Source organism: Papio anubis, chromosome 8, assembly GCF_008728515.1.
Source record: "Papio anubis isolate 15944 chromosome 8, Panubis1.0, whole genome shotgun sequence".
NCBI lineage: Eukaryota > Metazoa > Chordata > Mammalia > Primates > Cercopithecidae > Papio > Papio anubis.
In genome coordinates this window covers 18,333,658-18,356,593 of record NC_044983.1, presented here as the reverse complement: position 1 = coordinate 18,356,593, position 22,936 = coordinate 18,333,658, and the positions used below count along the sequence as shown (strand labels likewise).

Sequence of the window (22,936 nt, the reverse complement as noted above, 5' to 3'; positions counted from 1 at the left end):
CGCCCGGCAGAGTGGCTTTTGATTCCTCCAGAGCAGTGGGAAGCCGAATTGCTTCCGATTGTTCGACCCGATGGAATGACTCAGCCTGCCAGCGATTTCCCTTTCACTTTCTGCCTTTCCACGGAATCCAAGTGCACTTAACTGAGAGCTGCGTGGGCCCCTGCTCCCAACCCACCAGCAGCCTCTCTCCCCAGCACCTCAGCAACCTCAGCCCCTCCTCATGTTGCCCACGTTCCCCCACCCTCTTCCTCCTCCACTCTCGCCTCTTTTTCATTCATGCATTCACTCAGAAAATCTGTATCGAGCTTTGCTCATGTAGCCCTTCAGGCGTCTGCAAATTGAGCACTGGGAGGTTTGCAGCCTGGGCTGAGATGATTAACTAGCTCAAAGGCTCACCCCTGCCCCAGCCCTGGCCCCCCGACCCCTTTCCCCCTCATCTAGAGCAGCAAATGGGAGGAAGGGTCAAGGACAAGGAATACAAACAGGAGGAGGAATTCCAGATAAGGAAAGCTGAATCGGGCAGAGTATGTATGGGGGGAGGGGGAACGGGGAGAATCATCATAAAAGGGGAGTCAATTAGCCCTGGGCACGTGCCCCATTCAGCCCCAGAGAGACCTCTGCTGGGGAGCTGGCTGCAGGCCCGCCCACCAGTCTGGTGCAGCCTGGGCCCCCCAGCCCCAGCTGGCAGATGCCTGGGGACAGCTCTCACATCTCTGCAAGAGCAGCTGCGCTCCTGGAGGCCGAGAGGCAGGTCTGGTGAAATGGGAGTGGGGGGTGGGGATGGGGGTGGGGAGTCCTTCCTAAAGGACCTGCACTTTTAACTTCAAGAAATGCGGGGATCTAATTCTAGCATCTTTCCATACTGCTCAATAATTTCACGTGCACTTCGGTTTCAATGCATCCAACGTGTATTGTTCTCACTGGTCAAGCATTTGTATATCTGTGATTGCATTTAATCCTGTCAGTGGCTGGGTGTTGGTATCAACTGTGCTTATCTGACACATGAGGAAATGGAGACCCTGAAAGATTGAATCGTATGCCTGATGATACAGCAGATCCATCGGTCTGGTATCTTTTGTCTAGGGCCTAATGCGAACATGCAAGTAAAGTGTGTGCCAAATGTGAGGTCTGGGCCGGCCGCCGTGACTCACGCCTGTAATCCCAGCACTTTGGGAGGCTGAGGCGGGTGGATCATGAGGTCAAGAGATCAAGACCATCCTGGCCAACATGGTGAAACCCCGTCTCTACTAAAAACAAAAAAATTAGCTGGGTGTGGTGGTGCGAGCATGTGGTCCCAGCTGCTTGGGAGGCTGAGGCAGGAGGCTTACTTGAACTGGAGAGGCAGAGGTTGCAGTGAGCGGAGATCGCCACCACTGCACCCAGCCTGGCGACAGAGTGAGACTCCATCTCAAAAAACAAACAAGCGAAAAACCAAGTGTGAATTCTGATGAATGATGCCTGATGGTTTCCTCCTAAGGACCTACAACTGTGTCTGGTTCCCTGACTGCAGCACCCCCTGACTCCCGCACCTCTCTGTTATCCAGCCCCCAACATGGAGAGCAGGTCTGCACTCTTGGGCTCTCAGCACCCTGGGGACAAAGAACCTGGAGGAAAAGAACACAAGGACAATGCCAGAAACCAGGTTACCTGACAGCCCAGACAGCATCTTCTACCAGGGCACCTGTGAGGTGAGGCAGATAAGAGAGTAACTTTTTTTTTTTTTTTTTTTGAGATGGAGTCTCACTTTGTTGCCCAGGCTGGAGTGCAGTGGTGCAATCTTGGCTCACTGCAACCTCTGCCTCCCAAGTTCTAGCAGTTCTCCTGCCTCAGCCTCCTGAGTGGCTGGGACTACAGGTGCGCACCACCGTGCCTGGCTAATTTTTGTATTTTTAGTAGACATATGTTGGCCAGGCTGGTCTTGAACTCCTGACCTCAGGTGATCTGACCCCCTTGGCATCCCAAAGTGCTGGGATTATAGGTGTGAGCCACCACGCCTCGCTGAGAGAGTAACTTTCACCTCCTTTTCTACAAAAGAAAAAATTAAAAACCACTTACCTGCTAGAGGCAGAGACAAACTGGCTCTAACTCAGCAAATTCCTAAGAAAGCTGTATTTTCAGTTAAATTCGTGGTGCTTTTTAAACTCTTTTTGTTTAGGTATACATAGCTGTCAGATCTCTCAAGCAGATCCTCCAAAACAGAAACTCTGCCTTGTATTTTTTTTTGTCTTGGTCCAAAACTCTGAACAGGATTGGTTGTTGAGGAAGGGGATGGATGCACTTCCCCCCGGGTGACCAGTTGTCTCAAAGTCTAAGTGATGACTGTTCAGGTGAAAACCAGATTTGGGTTCTGGTAGTAAAGACTTGCCTTCGTTATCTACATATGTGGAGACCTCAGTTTAAGTCACATGCCCTCCCGGGACCTCAGCTTCCTTTCTGTGAACGAGGTCAGTAGTCACTGTGCCTCCTTATGAGCTGATTTTATTAAAAATATTTCTTGATGGGCGGGCGTGGTGGCTCACACTGGTAATTCCAGCACTTTGGGTGGCCAAGGCAGGAGGATCACTTGAGCCCAGGAGTTTGAGACCAGCCTAGGCAACATAGCAAGCACTGCCCTGTCTCTATACAATATTTAAAAATTAGACAGTTATGGTGGCTTATACCTGTAGTCCTAGCTACTCGGGAGGCAGAGGCAGGAGGATCTGCCTGGGAGGTTGAGGTTGCAGTGAGCTATGGTTGCACCACTGCACTCTAGCCTGGACAACAGAGTGAGACAATGTCTCCAAAAAAAAAAAAAAAAAATTGAGCACCTATTGTATTCTTAGCACTGTGTTTGACCCTGTGTGTGATACAAAGAAGCTTTAGCCCTATCTCTGCCTTCAAGAGGGTTTAAAGATAAGTGGGATGACAGACTTTCACCCCTGAAAAGTTAGATGATGCAAGAGCTGTCTGCAGGCTGAGGGCCAAGGGAGCTGAGCACTAAGGAGCAACTGTGGCCGAGGGAACTTCCTGCCCTCTGCCCAGAGCAGGGAGATGGGAGCCAGGCCTGAAACAGGGCTGCATTCTTTCTTGGAAAGGAAGCTGAGGTTTCATGATGAGATTCTTGTTTGTTGTTTTCTCCCCAGCCTTTTTTTTTTTTTTTTGACAGAGTCTTTCTGTTGCCCAGGCTGGAGTGCAGTGGCATGATCATAGCTCACTGCAACCTCCAACTCCTAGGCTCAAGCAATCCTCCTACCTCAGCCTACCAAATAGCTGGGACTATAGGCATTGTGACACTGTGCCTGGCTCATTTCTTAAAAAAGTTTTTGGAGACATGGCAGGGAGGGTCTCACAGTTTTTCCCAGGCTGGTCTCGAACTCCTGACCTCAAGCCATCCTCCTGCCTTGGCCTCCCAAAGTGCTGGGATTATAGACATGAGCCACTATGCCTAGCTGAGATGCAAGTTCTTTACGAGAGGCCTTGCTCCTCTTTTTCTCTGCAGTCAACATGATGCTTGCCATGCCGCTACCCTGGGGGACAATGTGAATGAATAATAGTGAGTGTGAAGTTCTCCAGGTTGCACAGATGGAACTGAGCATGAAAATGCAAAGGCGTGGTTCCCATGGCTAAGATTAGAAATTACCCTGGGCTGGTGATGCTGCCCCAGTGGGAAGGAGAGAGCTACAGGCAGAACTCTGATCCCTGCCTGGCAACCACTGGCCATTCCTGGAGACAGCTTGCTCCCTGACCTGGGACTGCAGCTGCAGCCTCCTCTGCCTTCCAGGCACTTGAACCCACAGGGTGACCGTCTCTGATTGGAGCAGCACGGTGACCCCAACAGGCTGGACTCCCATTTGTATCAGACAACCTGACCCCACACCCCTGCTTTCCACACGTGCCCAGGTAGATCAGGGGATGCTGTTTCTCCCCTCCCCTATTCCCCTCAGCTGGAAATGAAACCCAGTTGGCCCTGTCCTGGTAGTCAAATAGACAGAATACAGGGTTGGAGCCTGGAATTTGTGATATGAGCTTGGCAAATCCCTTTTCCGCTCTGGCCTCAGGGTGTAGTGAAGCATTTGGGGCAGAGGACAGCCGAGGTCCTGCCTGGCTGGTTGTGCCTCGGGTTCCAGGCTGCTGCAGAGCAGGGGGCTCCTCTGTACCGGCAGCAGGTCAACTCCTCTGCTCGGCCAAAGCTCCTTCACCACACCTGGTCACAGGGCTCCTCCCTGGGCCTCAGTTCTGCCAGTGCCACTCTTCTGAGTAACAGCAACTTCCCCTCCCCTCCTCTAGGGTAATACAGCCAAGTGTGACTCAGGGGCTCTCTGTCTCACCGCTGCTGCCTTCCTTTGATGTCTTGGCTAATAGGGGTCCTAGATGTCACCTCACCTGGACAATTTAGGGAAGGTGGTTTTGAAAACTGACAGCTTCTGAGACCCCAATAAAATAAATCTTAGTAAAGCTTTCACATGTGGAAAAATAATCATATGTGAGAGAGTTTTTGCAACAGAATGGAAACATCTAAATAGGGAATAGTAAAAGAAATGAGGTGGAATATGACACAGCGGGTAAATGGGAAGATCTAGCTTTACATGCTGTCAACATGAATGGATCCCAAGTATCAAATAAAAGGTCGAGTAAAACAATCAAGGTTGCAGAATGATATATATGACATCATACCATTTATGTAAAGTGAGAAACATATAGTATTATAGACATTAAAATATGTTTAATGATCCAAAAATGTTCCCACTCAAATCATGAGAATTTTCCCCCAAGGGAGAGAGATTACCGTTAGGAGTGGGGAGAAGGAATAGGGAATGGGGACTCCAACTCCGAGACTGTTTGTTTCATTTCTGAAACAAATATGGCAACATTTTAACAATTGTCGATTCTGCACGGGGGTACTTGGGTTGTTTTTGTACATATTTCCATATCTTAAAAATTTGTTAAACACAAGGAAAAGGAAGCTGCCGTGGGGGATGTCCGATGAGCATCGGGCGAGCCTTCGGGAGACACTGTTCCCTGAGCCCTGCTTGCTAGTCCAGAGGGCCTGCCCATCTGACCGCCCAGACCCCTTCTTCCACCTTGTACCCCACTTTGAGTGGTCTAAGGTCCGCCCACCTCTTGGGGACTGGACTGGCTGCAGGCTGGAGTCTGTGGAGGGATGGGGCTGCCTTGAGAGGATGCAACACATTTGCTTTGGTTTCACTTCCAGTGGTCTCTCCAGTTCCTAAAGGGAAGCAGGGAGTCCTTAAAGTGAAGTCAGTAATCCAAAACCACGTTATTTGTTCCTCTCCAAAGTTCATGTTCTATCCCCCAGAGCAGGATGTATTAATGTTTTTAAACTAGGTCAGTCAAGGGGCATTAGGGGTCAGGGAACCCTTAGAAGTCCGAGCCAAAATGTTGGAGGCGGTGCATTTTTCTGAAGAGGGGGTTGACAGCTCTCATTAAATTCTTAAGAGGTCTCAAAAAAAAAAAAAAAAAAAGACTGAAATGAATCCAGACCCTTGTGCTGTGGTTGGATACGGAGCCCAGAGGGGGCTGGAAGCTCTGCACCAGTGAAGGGAAGACCCACATCTCCCTGCCCAGTCTCCGCCTGCTTCCAAGTTCAACGTGGTCATGGTACAGGCAGTGGCACTAAGACCTCTATGGCCAGGCCAGCTTCTGCCCTGGGAGTCCAGCCCCGCAATGCTTGTCAAATCAACAGAGCATCTCCGCGAGCTCTCCTGGGGAGTAATAATGAGAAAGAATATTAACAATGACCAGCACTGGGGACTTTTCAAAATGCTTTCTAAGCTCCTACTTCCTTTCCTCTCCCTACTGAAGTCACGTGGCAGAGCCGGTGTGGTTACCTTCATATTACAAGTGAGGAAACTGAGGCATAGAGAGGTTACATAGCATGCCCACGGTCACACTGAATCAGTGACTCAGCTGGGGTTTTAAACACATATTTTCCTTCTCTTCCCCCCAAACCAAGTTTCTTAACCACAGAACCATTGACATTTTGGGTGAAATCATTCTTTTTTTTTTTTTTTTTTTGAGATGGAGTCTCGCTCTGTCGCCCAGGCTGGAGTGCAGTGGCCGGATCTCAGCTCACTGCAAGCTCCGCCTCCCAGGTTTATGCCATTCTCCTGCCTCAGCCTCCCGAGTAGCTGGGACTACAGGCGCCCGCCACCTCGCCCGGCTAGTTTTTTGTATTTTTTAGTAGAGACGGGGTTTCACCGCATTAGCCAGGATGGTCTCGATCTCCTGACCTCGTGATCCGCCCGTCTCAGCCTCCCAAAGTGCTGGGATTACAGGCTTGAGCCACCGCGCCCGGCCTGAAATCATTCTTTGTCTTGGGGCTATCGTGTGCGTTCATTGTAGGATGTTTAACAGCATCGCTGGCCTCTACTCACTGAATAACAGTAGCACCCCCATCATGACAAGCAGAAATGTGTTGTCTCCAGGTCCTGCCAAACTACCCCCATTTGAGAACTGCTGCTCTGATACTAAGCCCAAGTTCATCCAGACCTCAGTGCCTTTGCACCTGCTGTTCCCGATGAGCGGCTCGTTTTACAAAACCACTTTATCAGGCTGGCTCTTCTCGAATGTCATCTTCTCAGAGGCTTTCCTGGCCACTCCATCTAAAGTAGCAGACACACATGCACACATATACACACACACGTTCACACAGGCATACACAGAGACGTGCACACATGTACACACACTCACACGCCTGTCCTCCCTGTCTCTTTGGCTTTTGTTTTATCTACCATTTGGTAACTATTCTCCTTCCTTCTCCCCTCCCCTCTTCCTCACCTGATCCTGTACATTTTGCATAGTACTTAGCCCATGTCAGATGCTGAATAAATATTTGTTGGATAAATGATCAAATGTACCCCCACAGTGCAGCCCCATCAGCTCAGTCCTGCCAACAGCCTATTTGGCACAGCAGTTATTGAGGACACACTTGGTTGGGTGGGCTTGGAGAGCGGCCAGCACAACACTTGCATCGTTGTGGGCCTGCAAAGGGCAAAAGTGTTGGGGGGAATGGATGGGGTAAAGAGGGGGCAAGTGCAGACTGCAGAGATACCAGAAGCACAGCACAGCCGGGAGCTCACTGCTGAGTGCTGCCAGCCTTTCCCCTGCTCCTTACAGCTTAGCGGGGAGGAGGTGTGGGACGGAGAGGGGGAGAAGGAGGGAAGGATGTCAGGGAGCAGGAGGGGAAATAACAGAAGCTGAGTGGGAGGCAGGAGGCGGGGTGGCTGGAGGCTGAGCATCTCCGGCTTGGGGAGTGACCTCTTCACACTGCATGGCGGCAGAGGAGGAGGAGGGCTTGTGTGAATCCTCCACTCCCCTTCCCAGCCAGAACCCGGGACTTGGCGTGGGCCAAGGCATAGCTGCTTCAACTCATGGGAAGGGAGACTGTTGGTTTGGGATGGGAGGATGAGTCAGGTTAGTTCACACCTCTCTGCATCCAGAAAGACACTTTGCAACGCCATGCCTCTGTCTCCACATTCCCGAAAGGGACCTTCCAAGGCAGCTGTCACTTTGCCTTGAGCCTTCATTTCTTTTGGGAAGGAAAATGCAGAATGGGGGTGGGGACCGGGCAGCTCAGGTGCTCACACTACTTTTGAGTAGAAGCCACTCAAAAGTGAGGGCTTCCCACAATATCCCGGGCCCCTCCCCGTTCTGGTGGAGCAGCCACCCACAGTGAGGTGGGCTAGCAGAGGGGAGATCGTGTCAGGAGGGGTATGAGGGCTGGGACTGGTCCTGGGGCTGGATTCTGAGAAGGGTAGGCTGGATGGTCCCTTTCCACCAGCCGCTTTGGGTTCCTTTTCTCTTTTTCTCTCTTCTCCTAAGGTCTAAAGTCCAACTCTAGCTGGATTCCTTCCGTAGGAACTCACGTAGCAGGTCACCATGCCATGTGGAGTGTGAGGCTCTGCTGTTCCTTTGCCTTCTCTCCATCCTTCCCTCTTCCTGTCCCCTTCCCGAATTCCCAATATCTGTGTGATGTCTTGTTTTCACCCCAAGTATAGGTACTCCCAGTCAGTGGGAATTTGTTTCCCAGAAATAAAAATGTGTCTGTTGACCCTGTTCTTATGGAGGGCAGAGACAGCAAGGTGGATGGGGGCAGATGAGAAGATGGATTTGGGAACCAGGATGGAACACAGCTGAGGTTTGTGTAATGCTATCTCCAAGTTGACAGTGAAACAAGTCTAGACACTTAAAGGTGATTAGCTTAGCTTCAAGTGGATCCCAAAGTCGCCTCAAACTTCAAAGCTCCTCTGTGTGTCGAGACCTGGGGAATGGCGAGCTGGGTGTCTGGGCTGAGGGATAGAAATGCTCTCAGGAGGCCTGGAGGTGGCCATTCTTCAGCCACCCCTCTCCTGGGCTCCCGGCATTGTCCATCTTCTTCCTCTTGACCCTCTAGGACGCAGCACAGGGCAGCTGCCCAGGTGAATAACAGAGCTTCCGAGTACCTGCAACCTTGCTGGCGTTGGCCCGAAAGGGAAATGAAGTTTGGCTAGAGAAGTCTGCTTTTGATTCCTCCTCTAGGCCTCCTCTTCCTAACCCAGGAAGCTCATTTCGCTATCTGGAACAGGAGCCCTAACATCTCTGGGTCTCACCGACAGTCCCCAGTCGCAGCGTGTGACTTTAGCATGGAGATTATGGCATTTGGGCGTGGGTTCCAATCCCACCTCTGTCACTGGTCACTGAGTGGCCAGGGCCATGGCATCCTACCTCTTAAGTCTGTGCTTCAGCCTCCCTTTTTTTGTTCTAAGACACAAAAACCGTTGTTCTCAGAGAGCTCATATTCTGGTAGAGATACACACAATAAACCCTAAATTGGCAGTAGGCCGAGATTATGCCACTGCACTCCAGCCTGGGCGACAGAGTGAGACTCTGTCTCAATTAAAAATAAATAAATAAATAAGATATGGCCAGATGTGGTGGCTCACACCTGTAATCCCAGTGCTTTGGGAGGCCAAGGTGGGAGGATAGCTTGAGGTCAGGAGTTTAAGACTGGCATGGGCAACAGAGCGAGAGACCCCATCTCTACAAAAGAATTTTTTAATTAGCCACGAGTAATGGTATGTGCCGTCATCCCATCTCCTCTGGAGGCTAAGGTGGGAGGATCACTTGAGCCCAGGGGTTGGAGGCTGCAGTGAGCTGTGATCACTGTTACCTGCTGCACCCCAGCTTGGATGACAGAATGAGACTCTGTTTGTAAAATTTAAAAATAAATAAAAAATAATAAGTTTAGTACAGGTGAGAGCAAGCATTACGCAGGGAATAAACAGGTTGGTAGAAAGTAATGGGAGAGGGATGCAGGGGTTTCAAGATAACTGGAGAAAGCCACCTTGCGGAGGTGAGACTCAAGTGGAGAACTAGGAAATGATGTATGTGAAGGCTGATGTATGTGAAGAGCCCAGGGAGGAGAATTCCAGGCAGGGGAAGTAGCAGCAAGTGCAGAGGCTTCTAGATGGGTCAAGGCTTTGCGTGTTCACCCACCAGGAAGGAGATGAGTGTGGCTGTCCCTGTGGACATGCAGGACAAGGTGAGGAGTCCGCATTGTACTCTAACACAGTGGGAAGCCTGCAAGGTTTCCGCTAGGAAGTGCTATGACCTGGACGCTTCAGATGTGTCTGATGAACAGACTGGGGAAAGGCACCTGGGGAAAGGCCCAGGTGAGAGGAGATGGAGGTGAGAGGAGATGGATGAGAGCCATAAACAGATCCATTTAGCACCGATGATGTCGATAGCCTCCAGCGGTGTCACAGGCTTGAAGGCAACACATACCGTGCACACATCTGAAGACCGCCTACCACGTGCTGGGCGTTGTATTTTCCTTCTGTTCATTTGTTGCATCTCCCTAATGTTCCTATTTAATATAATATTTTCATTTTGTAAATGAAGAAACCTCAGAGAGATTGATTTTCAAATCAAACTCCTGCCCATGCCGCAGCCGATGGTCTGGTCTGCACAGCGCTGCAGGTAGAGCTGCTCGTCAATGTGTATTGCATGGCAAAAATGGAAGGAGCTGAGCGTATTGCGCAGGGCGTGGGAGGGTCTTTTGACCCAAAATGACACCACTGCATGTGGACCAGAGTAATATTTTCTCCCCATAGGACCTAGAGGTCTCAGCTAAGCTAGAGATGGATGACCTAGGGGATGAAAACACATTTTGGCAGTGTCAAGTTTATTTCAGCAGAGCTACCCTGTGCTCCTAAGTCACACCTCGCAGGAATGGGAGGCAGAAAGGTTCCATTTAGAAGGAAAGGACTAGTTTTGGAAAGTGAATGTGGACATTGAAGGTCCCAAGATCCATAGGGATGATGGATGCTGGCAAGGACAATAGGTAACAGATACCAACAAGAATGCCTAACATTTATTGAGTGCCTACTATGTACTAAGTATTGAGTAAATGTTCCAGAGCTGTTATCTTATGGTGGTATTTCTTAAATTTCTCATAATGATCCTATAAGGTAGGCTTCACTGTGTTTCCTTAAGTCTACAAAGCCATCAATTCAATAAAAGCTTTTCACATCAAAACATGTATTAAACTTATACGATGAAGTTTCATTGTCTTGTGCTTTTCCTAATGAAATATAGAACATGTTCATTCATAACATAACCTGTTTATTCTTCAGGATAATAATGCAAGTTTGAATCAAAGCCTAGATATTCAGAGTCAGAGAGTCTCCATGCACAACTGCTAATTGTACAAAATATATGTAAAATAAAATTAAAATTAAAAAACAGAGTCAGAGAGTTTCTGGCTCCCTTTCAGCTGTGTCCATGCGGTTCTCTATGTTCCACCTGGGATTTCTTTAGCCCCTTTAGGATGGATGGTATAATTTAGAGCTGAGCAAAGAACAGAGGCTCCTTCCGCATCTCCTGGTTTATGAAACTTGTGACTTTCCTCCTCTTAATTGGATCATCTGTCTTTTAACTAAGAAATACTTCACGGTGCAACCTTTTCTAGCTTTGAAAATTGTGTGATCTAACCTTAGAGATGTGCCTGAATCTGCACATGTACTGGCATTGACATCCCAATTTCTCCTGTCTGGTGACTGACAAGGTTGTTATTGTTTAAGCATTGATTATTAGATGCTATCCTATTACTTAAAAAAAAAAAAATGTGCCCAGTCTGGTGGCTCACGCCTGCAATCCTGGCACTTTGGGAGGCTGAAGCAGGTGGATCACCTGAGGTTAGGAGTTCGAGACCAGCCTGTCCAACATGGCAAAACCCTGTCTCTAGTAAAAATACAAAGGTTAGCTAGGCATGGTGGTGCTCACCTGTAATCCCAGCAACCTGGGAGGCTGAGGTGGGAGAATCACTTGAACGCAGGAGGCAGAGATTGCAGTGAGCCAAGATCACGCCACTGCACTCCGGCCTGGGCAACAGAGTGAGACTCCATCTCAAAAAAAAAAAAAAAAAGTTAAAGGTATATTAGAATTAGTTTGTAACACTGAAGGTTAAAGATGTTGAACAGTTTACCTTCCATGTCATAGCTGGCAGGTGATATAACTAGAATGCACACCAAGTCAGCTGGGTACTTCAGGCTGTAATGACTGCTTTTGTCAAGGTTACCAAAGAGCTCCACATGGCCAAATGCATTGACTAATTCTCAATTGTTGTCTGACTTCAGCAGCACTTGACACCCTTTTTTTTTTTGAGACAGGGTCTCACTCTGTTGCCCAGGCTGGAGTGCAGTGGCATGATCTCAGCTCACTGCAACCTCTGCCTCCCAGGTTCCTCAGCTTCCTGAGTAGCTGGCCCTACCGGTGCATGCCACCATGCCCAATTTGCCTGGCTAATTTTTTGTATTTTTAGTAGAGACGGGCTTTCACCATGTTGGTCAGGCTGGTCTTTGAACTCCTGACCTCAGGTGATCCATCTGCCTAGGCCTCCCAAAGTGCTGGGATTACAGGCGTGAGCCATTGCGCCTGACCATTTGACACCATTTTTAGGAAACAGTTTCTTGACTTGGCTTTCTTAGGTCTTCTATATCCGCATCACCCTGAAAACCTCTGCTGCTCTTCCTCACTTCTCCTAACCTGCCTGACCTCTGGATGCTGAGTACTCCATGTTAACCATCCTCAGGCTTCTCTTGTCTTTCTGCGTCCGCTATTTTGGTGACCCCGTCTAGTCTCATAGCCACGTCCACACTCCCAGCTCTGACGAGTGCATCTGCAGCTCCCAGCAGCTGCCCACTCTCCCTCCTGCCTACTCTCCGTCACTCCCCGGATGCCAGATAGGCTTTGCAAACTGAAGGCTTCAACCAGACTCCTCTCTTTGGCATCGTCCCTGACTCCTCTGTTTCGTTCACTCGCTACATCTGATCCTTTAGCAAGTTCTATCACCTCAACCTCAAAATTACATTGAAAACTGCCTTTTAGAGGCAGGGTCTCACTCTGTTGCCCAGACTGGTCTTGAACTCCTGGCCTCAAGTGATCCTCCTGCCTTGGCCTCCCAAAACGCTGGGATTACAGACATGAGCCACCGCCACATCTAAAACTTAATCCACAACTACCACCCTAGACTAGCTCTATTAGTCTGTAATCGGCCAACACTTCTATCCCCATCTCCTCAAAAGCCTCTTCCCCCGCTGGAAGCCAGAGGTAACCTTCCCCAACCTAAGGCAGATCCAGGTGTCATCTGCTTAAAGTCATCCAAGGGCTCCTTGTCTCAACCCAAGAAAGCCAGAGCTCTTACAGCCGCACAGCGTCCTTGTTGTCTGGAGTCTGCTGGTTCCTGGTTTCTGTTTCTCCTTCCCAGCCTTGCTAATGGTTCTCCAGCCAGTCTGCTTGCCGTGCGGGTCTCACACAGCCAAGCTCCCTCTGCCTCAGGGACTCAGGCTTTTATACCTGGGCTTCTTTTGGTAACCCTTCTCCCCTGAGATTTTCATATGCTTGCACCTCATTTTCTTTTCTTTCTTTCTTTTTCTTTTTTTTTTTTTTTTTTGAGTCGGGGTGTCACTCTGTCCACCCAGGCTGGAGTGCAGTGGCACGATTGCGGCTCACTGCAGCCTTGATCCCCGGGGCTCAGATGATTCTGCCACCTCACCCTCCCAAGTAGCTGGGATGACGGGTGCGCACCACCATGCCCAGCTAATTTTTGTATTTTTAGTAGAAACGGGGTTTCTCTAAATTGCCCAGGCTGGTCTCGAACTCTTGGACATAAGCAATCTGCCCGCCTTAGCCTCACAGAGTGCTGGGATTACAGGCACGAACCACCATGCCTGGCACCCCCCTCATTTTCTTGAGGCCTTTTAAAATGCTACCCCAACAAAAGAGATCTTCCTGCATAAAACAGCCGTCTCCCAGAATTCTGTTCTGTTCTCTCTGCTCCAGTTTCCCCCGCAGCACTGGTACCACTTGCTATAGTATACATTGGTTTGCTCCTGGCCTCTCCACACCACTGTAACCCTAGATTCCAGGAATGCAGGGGCTGTGACTGTTTAGTCAATTGCTGGTCCTGAGTGTTTAGAGTAGAGGCTCACCTGAAGGGGGCTCCTGGTGGATGTTTGTTGAATTATCAGACAAAGGAAGAAGGAACAGAGCACCCGCTGGTGGAGACAGTGCTGGGCTCTGACATGTGTTTCTTTACTGCCCAGATTTGGAAGTCGGAATAAGCACTGTGCTGTGACCACTCCCACCCACGCTGACTTCTGTCTCGTGTCTTCTTCCAGGTCTCCGGCTCTCGCAGGCTCTGTGAGGGCTTTGCTATGACCTCAGTCCCCTCGCGGAGCCAGGACTGCCCCTTGCTGCCGCAGCCTCTCCAGGTGCCCGCCTCGCCCTGCCCCATCCTCAGCCCCGAGTCACCATGGGCAGCGTCAGTAGCCTCATCTCCGGCCACAGCTTCCACAGCAAGCATTGCCGGGCTTCGCAGTACAAGCTGCGCAAGTCCTCCCACCTCAAGAAGCTCAACCGGTATTCCGACGGGCTGCTGAGGTTTGGCTTCTCCCAGGACTCGGGTCATGGCAAGTCCAGCTCCAAAATGGGCAAGAGCGAAGACTTCTTCTACATCAAGGTCAGCCAGAAAGCCCGGGGCTCGCACCACCCAGATTACACGGCGCTGTCCAGCGGGGACTTAGGGGGCCAGGCTGGGGTGGACTTCGACCCGTCCACACCCCCCAAGCTCATGCCCTTCTCCAATCAGCTAGAAATGGTAAGTGGGGGTCGCTGGCAAGGGTGAGTGGGTTGGAAAGGCAGGAGACAGCAAAATGGGGGTGGAGAGCCTGGGGGTTCAAGGGGAGTGGTGACCTGAGCATTTAGACTCCAAAAAGCCAGAGCGGCAGGGGTGCGGCAGAAGCCTGTGGCCACACCGCAGAGATCAAAGGGTGCACAAAGGAATCAGAGCATTGCTCAGTCCCCTGAAGCAGAAGTCTCAGGTCAGCCATAAGCAAAGAGCACAGGGGACACGTAAGCTGTCCGGAGTCCCACTGGAATGTAGCTGGATTGTCAGCGCAGGATGCCTCGGGAAGGAGAGGGAGCCCTGTTCTCATCTAGAAGCACAGATGAAGAGGATGCAGGCGGGGAGTTAACCACTTCTCTCCCCAGAAGACTCGTGCGGGTGGGTGGGGTCTTCTCATTTGCTGCCCTGGTGTGCCTTAGCTCCTTGCTCAAGCTGCACCTGGAGGCATCTTTGAATACAGGCTGGAATTTTGTCATCCATTTACCAGAGATGAGGGCAAAAGAGGCCCAGGCACTCCGAAATCCAGCCCTCACACCAGCCCGAGCCCTCATGCGTCCCACGAGTGGACCCTGAAATCAATTTTCCTATTCAGTCCTTTGCCCCTTGCCCTGGGGAAATGAATCACGGGTTTTGATTTACTAGGAAAGAGCCTCTTATGTTTGCATAGAGCACTCAGCTTTTCAAACGGAGGGGCTTGTAAACTGCAAAGCACTTTACCAGGGAAAATTACAGTTTTAAAAAAGGATTGTGATTTGGAGTGAGGCTCCCAACCCCGTAAGGAGACCAGGGCCGTGTCCTTGCTCCAGGCTTAATGGAAGAGGCAGTGAACAGGAAGAAGGGACGGACCTAGAGAGGGGACAGCAAGCTCGGCCAGCCTAATGCCCTAACCTGCTCCACACAGAGACCTAGAGCCTCAAGATGGTGTTTATCACCTCCGGAGGGCTGGAACAAGCTGGTGGCAGGTTGCTATTTCATGGAACAAAGTGCCCAAGTCACCATTAGGGTTTTTTCTTTCCTAAGAGAGATTTATCACATTCAGCTGCTTCAAAGCAACAGGCAAGGTATGCTAAGACAAGTGACCGAGAGGGGTGCTGCATGTGCTGGGAGAACCCAGATTGGCTCAAGGTGGGCACACGTGCTGGGGGAGGGAGGGTGCAATGTGCGTGCAGGGGAGGCATGAATCACCGCAGTCCTTTTCCTCTACAGGGCTCCGAGAAGGGTGCAGTGAGGCCCACAGCCTTCAAGCCTGTGCTGCCGCGGTCAGGAGCCATCCTGCACTCCTCCCCGGAGAGTGCCAGTCACCAGCTGCACCCCGCCCCTCCAGACAAGCCCAAGGAGCAGGAGCTGAAGCCTGGCCTGTGCTCTGGGGCGCTGTCTGACTCCGGCCGGAACTCCATGTCCAGCCTGCCCACACACAGCACCAGCAGCAGCTACCAGCTGGACCCGCTGGTCACACCCGTAGGACCCACCAGCCGTTTTGGGGGCTCTGCCCACAACATCACCCAGGGCATCATCCTCCAGGACAGCAACATGATGAGCCTGAAGGCTCTGTCTTTCTCTGACGGAGGTAGCAAGCTGGGCCACGCGAACAAGGCAGACAAGGGCCCCTCGTGCGTCCGCTCCCCCATCTCCACGGACGAGTGCAGCATCCAGGAGCTGGAGCAGAAGCTATTGGAGAGGGAAGGCGCACTCCAGAAACTGCAGCGCAGCTTGGAGGAGAAGGAGCTCGCCTCCAGCCTGGCCTATGAGGAGCGGCCGCGGCGCTGCAGGGACGAACTGGAGGGCCCGGAGCCCAAAGGCGGCAGCAAGCTCAAGCAGGCCTCACAGAAGAGCCAGCGCGCACAGCAGGTCCTGCATCTGCAGGTACTGCAGCTTCAGCAGGAAAAGCGGCAGCTCCGGCAGGAACTCGAGAGCCTCATGAAGGAGCAGGACCTGCTGGAGACCAAGCTCAGGTCCTACGAGAGGGAGAAGACCAGCTTCGGCCCCGCGCTGGAGGAGACCCAGTGGGAGGTGAGGCCACGCAGCGCTCACGGGCTTGGGTGGTCAGCGGTTTGGCGCCAGTCCCCCTCCTCTCCTTCTGGTGCTGGCCAATAGCGTGCAAACACAGACCATGTAGGCAAGTGAGGCTAACGTGCTGGTTTTATCACCCAAAGAAGGGGTTCCCTGCAAACCATGTTGGGGGATCGACTTACTTCTGAGCTTCCTTCTATCCCCACCATCACCCTCATGGCCCCTAGATTTCAATTTCCCCAAGTGAGCCATGAACCAAAAAGCCGGAAGCCAGATGACCAAGGCTCAGCCAGGCTGTGGGCCATCCTCCCTTCAATCTGCTCACAGGAGGCTCAGAAGAAGCACAAGCTATGCCTGAGTTCACGCAGGGCCAGGAGCCCAAGAGAGCACAGAATGTATTTGTTGCTTTGGAGGGAGGGACCGCACCCACTAGGAAGAGACACCCCATTGGTGGCAGGTTTCAGTGATGGAAGTGGCCACTCTTTGCAGAAATGTAAGTGGAACTTCTATTTGGTGAGCTGAGATGGAAACCTAGGAGAGGAAGGAAAGAGTCCCACGCTCGCACATTTACACACTCACACATACTCACCCGGTCACACTTGGAAATGGGGCATCCGGACCTGACCGGGCTGGAGAACCCCATAACCTCTGCATCCTATTAGCGGGAAGCCAGCTTTTCTCACCAGCCCGGTGGTCTGGATGACCCATGGAGTTGAAGTCTATCGTTGAGGCTCTTTACATGCTCGCACCCTGCTTGGTCCGTCCACGTGCCTGCCTCACCCCCAGTTCAGAGTTCAAATCTCAATCTACACGCAAACCCCTGTTTATGTACAAGTCAACAACCAGTGGTTTAACTTGCCCACTGGTGGCAGCTGTATCACCCCCATTTAACACCAATCGTATTGGTCTCTGTGTCAGCCTGATTTCTGTCATCCATGTTTATACTCACACCCTCTGACCTCACCCCTGCCTGCATGCACCCAGCCTTCCTCTCTCCTCTCTACTGGGGTAAAGACTACATTGCAAATTCACTGCTGTACCCGGTGACTAGTACCATGCTGGTTTGGATGCAGAGCCCAGTCCACATCTGCCAAACGAGGAATCATTGTCTTCTTCTCTTGCTCTTCTTCTCTATTTCCACTCCTATCCCCCATCAAAATTCGGCCAAAAGCAATGATGAAAACCGAAGCCACAGGTTAGAACCATGTGTCTCTGGATCTTGGCCATTTGGGGTCATGGGAGACCAAGGCCTGTCTGACTGAATCTTAAGAGTGAATGAAGGCCAGAGCATGTGGCTTTACAAAATGGATTCTTGGAGCAAGCCTGGAAGCCACCTTCACATTTCCTTTCCCAGTAGAAATGTCCCCTTGCCCTCAGTGAAACTCTGCACAGTCCTGGAGAAAATCCGACCCTACCCAGGATGCCTGCTTGGGACCAAGAATTTCATTCCAAGGCCAACCCTGTATTCATGTCATGAAGGGAGTGACAGTCATGGCTGAGGCATGGGCCTGGCTTTGAACCTCAGCTTGACCGCTTATGATCCAGGTGATTCTAAATACATTAGCCATGGTGGCAATGGGGTGTAGTGATTAAACTGTTAGGATCAGACCCTTACTCTTATACTTTATATATTATATATATACGTGTGTGTGTGTGTGTATATATATATATATATGCCCTCGGGCTGGTCACTTCACCAGCTATTTGCTCTCATAACCTCTCTGTGCCTCAGTTTCATTGATGTAAATTGAAGCTTAGTAATAGTACCTACTTCATCGGGTTGTAAGGAATAGATGAGCAAATGTAGGGCTTGGCACTTAATAACACTATAAATTATTAGCGAAAGTATGTTTATAATATACTTACGTGTAGCTAGGCGTGGTGACTCACACCTGCAATCCCGGCACTGTGGGAGGTCGAGGCAGCCAGATCACTTGAGGTCAGGAATTCAAGACCATCCTGGCCAACATGATGAAACCCCATCTCTATTAAAAATACAAAAACCAGCCAGGCATGATGGCAGGTGCCTGTAATCCCAGCTACTTGGGAGGCTGAGGCAGGAGAATCGGGAGGGGAGGCGGAGGTTGCAGTGAGCCGAGATCGCACCACTGCACTCCAGCCTGGGTGACAAAGTGAGACTTCTTCTCAAATAACAACAATAATAATATACTATGTGTCATTATACATGATGACGATTATTTTATCAGTTTACTATATAGCCTAGCTCAATAACCTAGGGAAAGGGTCACAGCAATGTCCAGCTTACTTTCAGATGGGACAAAGGCTGGAATGCTTAACACCAGGCCCCGCATCCGGAGTGGCTTGGTTATTTTAGGCAGCTGAGCTGTCAGTTCCCTGGGTAAGGACACTCACCTCTTGGCGCTCTGTCTCTATCCCGCCCTCGGCAGGTGTGCCAGAAGTCAGGTGAGATCTCCCTCCTGAAGCAGCAGCTGAAGGAGTCCCAGACGGAGGTGAACGCCAAGGCTAGCGAGATCCTGGGTCTCAAGGCGCAGCTGAAGGACACGCGGGGCAAGCTGGAGGGCCTGGAGTTGAGGACCCAGGACCTGGAGGGGGCCCTGCGCACCAAGGGCCTGGAGCTGGAGGTCTGTGAGAATGAGCTGCAGCGCAAGAAGAACGAGGCAGAGCTGCTGCGGGAGAAGGTGAACCTGCTGGAGCAGGAGCTGCAGGAGCTGCGGGCCCAGGCCGCGCTGGCCCGCGACATGGTGCCACCCACCTTCCCCGAGGATGTCCCCGCCTTGCAGCGGGAGCTGGAGCGGCTGCGGGCCGAGCTGCGGGAGGAGAGGCAAGGCCATGACCAGATGTCCTCGGGCTTCCAGCACGAGCGGCTGGTGTGGAAGGAGGAGAAGGAGAAGGTGATTCAGTACCAGAAGCAGCTGCAGCAGAGCTACGTGGCCATGTACCAGCGGAACCAGCGCCTGGAGAAGGCCCTGCAGCAGCTGGCACGCGGGGACAGCGCCGGGGAGCCCTTGGAGGTTGACCTGGAAGGGGCTGACATCCCCTACGAGGACATCATAGCCACCGAGATCTGAGGGGCTGCCTGGGAAGGCGAGTCTGGGGACCTGGCACTGGGAGGCAGGGCTCTCCTGTGCCTCCCCCTTGCTCAGCAACTCAGACCCCTCTGAGAGACACCACTCCCTGGGACACAGACCCAGGACCCCCAAGGGGAGGACAGGATGGCCTTTCCTTCCCTCTCTGATTTCCCAGTGTTCACCAGCCCTGCAGCCCACCAGGCCTCAGGCCCTGACTCCTCTGGCTTTCCCAGGAGATGGGTCCAGGGGTCTCTCTGCTTTGGTTAAGGGCTCCCTAAACTTTGGCCTTTGTTCAAAATAGATATCCTCTCCCCCTCCTCCAGGGAAGGTGGCCACAGCAAGTACAGGGTCTCCCCTCCGCTTCTCATCCCAACCTCTTTTTCCCCCTGGACACATCGGAATGCCTTGGAAATAGAAAGAAGCCATATATGACCAGAAGCCTTGGAACCGGCCCCATCAGAACCTGAGCTGTTCTCTGGCTGCAGAGGTGTAGGGGTGAAATGAGCTGTGGTGAAGCTGGCTTTGAAACCTCAGGGCTGTCCTGGGCCCGACAAGCCACAGGAAGGAGGGGAGAGCCAGGCCGCCCGCAGTGTGGAGACGCTGCCACAGCCAGAGGAGGGCAGAGGGAAAATCCAAGGGTTAGGAACCAGTGGCGGGTGATGGCCAACCCCTGGGGCCCAGTCCCTGTTTACTGGTTCTTGCGAATGGGAGCTGAGCAGCCTCTGGACAGCCAGTGGCCTTTGACCTCAGTGATCATTCTTCTTTAAGCCATAGACCCTGAGACCCCCGGCTGGGTGCTGGGAAGGGAGGGTTGAAGCCACCATGAACCAGAGGGTGTGGCTTTCCAGTTGCCCTCGGGGAGCCTCCCCATCTGTCCAGCTGGGGCCAGAGGCTGGGAATCCCTACCTGGTTCACAGTGGCCAGTGGCTACTCTGGAATGTTTTTCCTTCCCCAGAATCAAGCTTTTCCTTGATCCAGAAGAGCCCATATCACTAAGACGGCACATGTGTGATCTGGGCATTTTCCTCCTCTGCCCGCAGCCAGGTTCGGCGGCACACCTTTCCCCCTTAGCGCCTTCAGGGCTGAGTTCTGGGTTTCTACAGGTCAGGACGGCTCCTCAGAGTGCCAGGGAGCCAGAGCCCCAAGCAGGAAGAAAAAGAGGCATATACACAGCCGTGTGCATAGCCTGGCCACCAGCCATCCTCCCTCCACCTCATGCCCCCATTTGTCCCAGACTAAAGGACCCAGAGAGCAGCTCCCTTTCTCAGGAGCTTGGGCAGTGCCCCAGGGGGCCCAGGGTTTCTCTGCAGATGTGCAGAGCTGGAGGTGGTGGAAAAGGATAAAAGGGAGTTTCTCTGTTGTTTGGTTCAGGGATTTTATTTTTATTTTTATTTTTGTTTTTGTTTTTATTTTTATTTTTATGAGACAGGGTCTTGCTCTGTCCCCCAGGCTGGAGTGCAGTGGCATGATCATAGCTCACTGCAGCTTCATACTCCTGGGCTCAGGCAATCCTCCTGCCTCAGCCTTCCAACTAGCTGGGACTACAGGTGCACGCCAACATGCCTGGCTAACTTTTCATTTTTTTTTTTTTGTAGGGATGGGGTCTCGTTTTGTTGCCAAAGCTGGTCTCAAACTTCTGGCCTCAAGCAATCCACCTGCCTTGGCCTCCCAAAGTGCTGAGATTACAGATGTGAGCCACCGTGCCTGGCCAGATTTTTCTTTTCTTCTTCTTTCTTTCTTTTTTGCTTTCTTGTCTTTTCAGAAGCAAGCCAGACCTAGCAGGCTGTTCCATGTTCTATTTTTGACTGTAGCCACAGCTGCTGTTCTCAGGACAGCAGCCCTTCCCACATGCCTATGCCTGCTGCCTGCTGAGATGAGGAGGGGGGCATCTGGGAACTTACGAGTCCGAGACCAGTCCCCATTTCTGCCTCGCCCACCCCTGGCCCTTAGAGACCCTGAGGTGGGGGTGGGGAGATGCTTCTCTCCTTGCCCCCCGCCCTCATGGGTCCTAGCCCTTCCCTGAGTGTGGACTGAGGCCAGAGTCACCTTTTCTGTGGCTGGCTCTACCTTCCTGTCCCTGGGGTTAAACGCTGCCCATCCTGCCCTCCTCAAATGACAGAGGAGGTTTTCTAGAATTTCAAACCATTGCTCTTAGTCCCAAGCTAGGTTTGAACCTGGAATCTACCAGCCAAAAGTCCCTCCCTGCCTGAGGGCGGTACCCTCCATTGGGCACAGTTCAGACCCAAGTCAAAGATGTCCCATTCCTTGCCCCCCGGCCCTCATTTCCTTCATTTCCACCAGGCTGTGCCTTGTTTGAGTTTTTCCTCCCTGTGAGACTGCCCCATGGAGAGAAAGGAAAGGGCTGGCTCCCCCTCCCCAGGCTGAAGACCCCCCCCCCCACCCCAGGAAAGAGCAGCCAAAGTCCAGCGCTCTGCCCTCAGATGTTGCCTGAGAAGAAGTGGCTGCCACACCGAGGGGAAGGCCCTGAAGCATGAGACTGTGCTCCGCCATGGTGTCCCGGTGCCCTCCATACACAGGGGAGCGCAGCCTTCTCTGTATCTCCATGGCCCTGTCCCAGGCCGGCCCAGACGTGTTCCCCCCAGGCCTTGTCCAACATCCATGGCGGCAGATGTCTTCCCTGGGCTGCCACCAGCCCCAGCCCCAGAGTGGCCCACAGTGGCACTAGAACGCAGGTGTCCCGCGACCTCGCGACCTCATCGTCCTGTGGGTGTTCTTTCCCGCCCTGTCCAAAAGCGCCCTCCCTATTCTTGGACCATGCCAGATTCTGCGTCTCTAGAAAGAGGCTCTGGCCAGCAGAGGCCTCCAAGCACAGAGCCCGGCCCCAGGCCCCAGGCCCCAGATGGGGTGGGCTTCCTGCCCTTCCCTCTGGGCACGCCTGCTGGCACGCTGACCCACTCGAATGGACCAACCTGCTGTGTCCCCAAAGGATGCCTGCAGGAGAGAGCAGCGCTCCGCACCACCTCACCAAGGATCGAACTCTGCCCCTGGGCCTCGGAATGACTGGACTCTCACGGGGTTCCCTCCTAGCTCTTCTGGTGAACTCCTGCCAGGCACTCGCAGCTCCTATAGCACTGAGCTCACACGAGACTGGGATGTGGGGGGCATCTCTCCCCAAGGAGGCCCTCGCTGAGCCTCCTGTGCCTGGTCCTATCCCGGGCCATGTCTTAGGTGAGACAGTTGCTCGAAACTAAGCCAGGCCGGGCTGTAGGAGCAGCAGCTTTGGGAGAGGGATTTCCCTGCAGACCTCAAGTCATCATGCAGTGGGTGCTGCCATGACAGAGGCTGTACCCCTGGACCAGCGAGGCTGCTCACCCACCTCTTGTGCAAGGTGGGCTTCGTGCTGTGCCTGCAGGCAGAGCTGGAGCCCCCAGCAGAGGCAGGCTGGGACAGACCAGCATTTGGAAGATGTACATAGTTGTTTTTCTCTTTGTGGTTTCTTGTTGGGTTTGGTTTGCTTTTGACAGCTTCATTTTATTTTTGATGTCACTTTTTGGCCATGTAAACTATTTGTTGCAATTTTATGTTTTTATTTATGAATAAAGAATGCCATTTCTCACGCTCTCTAGAGCCACACGTGTCTGCCCTCTTCTCCCCTCGCTATGGTGTGGCAGCTCCCTGGCACTTCTTCCCTCGGAACAGGAAAGATGACGTCCCTTCCACCAGAGAGGGGGGTGAGGAAGGCGGCACAGGG

At 52.2% G+C, this 22,936-nt stretch overlaps 1 protein-coding gene across 2 annotated transcripts in view; it reads left to right on the top strand.

Annotated features, from left to right (window-relative positions):
- LZTS1 (leucine zipper tumor suppressor 1) overlaps window positions 1-20,669 on the top strand; it is a 56,055-nt gene extending 35,386 nt beyond the window's left edge. Inside the window, exons 2-4 of one of the 2 annotated variants that reach the window (XM_003902490.4) lie at window positions 13,659-14,137; window positions 15,371-16,174; window positions 18,583-20,669. In XM_003902490.4, coding sequence (XP_003902539.1) covers window positions 13,793-14,137; window positions 15,371-16,174; window positions 18,583-19,224 — 1,791 coding nt within the window. In that variant the 5' untranslated portion in view covers window positions 13,659-13,792 and the 3' untranslated portion in view covers window positions 19,225-20,669. Of the gene's footprint in view, window positions 1-13,124; window positions 14,138-15,370; window positions 16,175-18,582 lie in introns of those variants that run through there. The other variant, XM_021942093.2, reaches the window with a different exon arrangement.
- The last annotated feature ends 2,267 nt before the right edge of the window (window positions 20,670-22,936 follow it).